General features: G+C 52.9%; 1 protein-coding gene across 1 annotated transcript in view; it reads right to left on the reverse strand.

The window, feature by feature from the left end:
* LOC119585717 (gastrula zinc finger protein XlCGF49.1-like) overlaps positions 1 to 911 on the reverse strand; it is a gene marked incomplete at its 3' end in the record, with an annotated part of 27,887 nt that continues 26,976 nt past the window's right edge. The window contains 1 exon segment of the mRNA XM_037934404.1: positions 1 to 587. Coding sequence (XP_037790332.1) covers positions 1 to 587 — 587 coding nt within the window.

Genomic DNA, 911 nt, shown 5'->3' on the forward strand with positions numbered 1-911 from the left:
GCCGTGTGGGCCACCAGGTCCTGCTCGCACGAGAACACCTGCCCGCAGGGGATGCAGCGCACGCCGCCGTCCACCCTGTGCACGCGGACGTGGCGGCTGAGGTTGCCCGAGTGCTCGAAGGCGCGGCCGCACAGGTGGCACGCGTAGGGCCGCTCACGAGTGTGAATCCTACGGTGCACCACCAGGTTGGCGTAGGCGGCGAAGCCCTTGTGGCAGTACTCGCACTGGAAGGGCTTCTCGCCGGTGTGCGTCCGGACGTGGATCTTGAGCACCTTGGAGCACGTGAAGCCCTTGTTGCAGTGCGGGCAGACGTAGGGCTTCTCCCCCGTGTGGCGCCGGATGTGGATCACAAGCTGGCCGTGCTGTGAGAACTTCTTGTCGCAATGGGGACACTGGTACGGGCGCTCGCGGGTGTGCACGCGCATGTGTGTGTTGCAGTTTCCTTTGGAGGCGAAACTCTTGCCGCAAAATGGACAGGAGAAAGGCCTTTCGCCCGTGTGCGTCTTGTAATGAGCCTCTAATCTCGAGCGTCTGTCGAAATCGCGGCCGCACACGTCGCACCGGAGATCGCTCGACTCGGGCACCACCTGCAATGCGCAGAGAAGGCACGTTTATGCAGTTGTCTCAATATCGACGCTAGAGCATGGGCATTAGAGAAGGAAGAATCAGATTAAGCTAGAATCCTTTCAGGCAACTTGTACAATTATTAGATTTTCACTATACAACTAACTATACACTATACAAAGGGAAAAGAATGTATATTGTGCATTGTTCCTGTGTCATATGGGAATTATTATGCATTTTGTTATCCTTTCTAAAAACAAGCGAATATCAAAAATAAGAAAAACAATGACATAAAATACAATAAAACATGAAATAACATATTCGGTAAGATGTGTAAGAAATGAGAT

This window comes from Penaeus monodon, chromosome 20 (assembly GCF_015228065.2).
Source record: "Penaeus monodon isolate SGIC_2016 chromosome 20, NSTDA_Pmon_1, whole genome shotgun sequence".
Lineage (NCBI taxonomy): Eukaryota > Metazoa > Arthropoda > Malacostraca > Decapoda > Penaeidae > Penaeus > Penaeus monodon.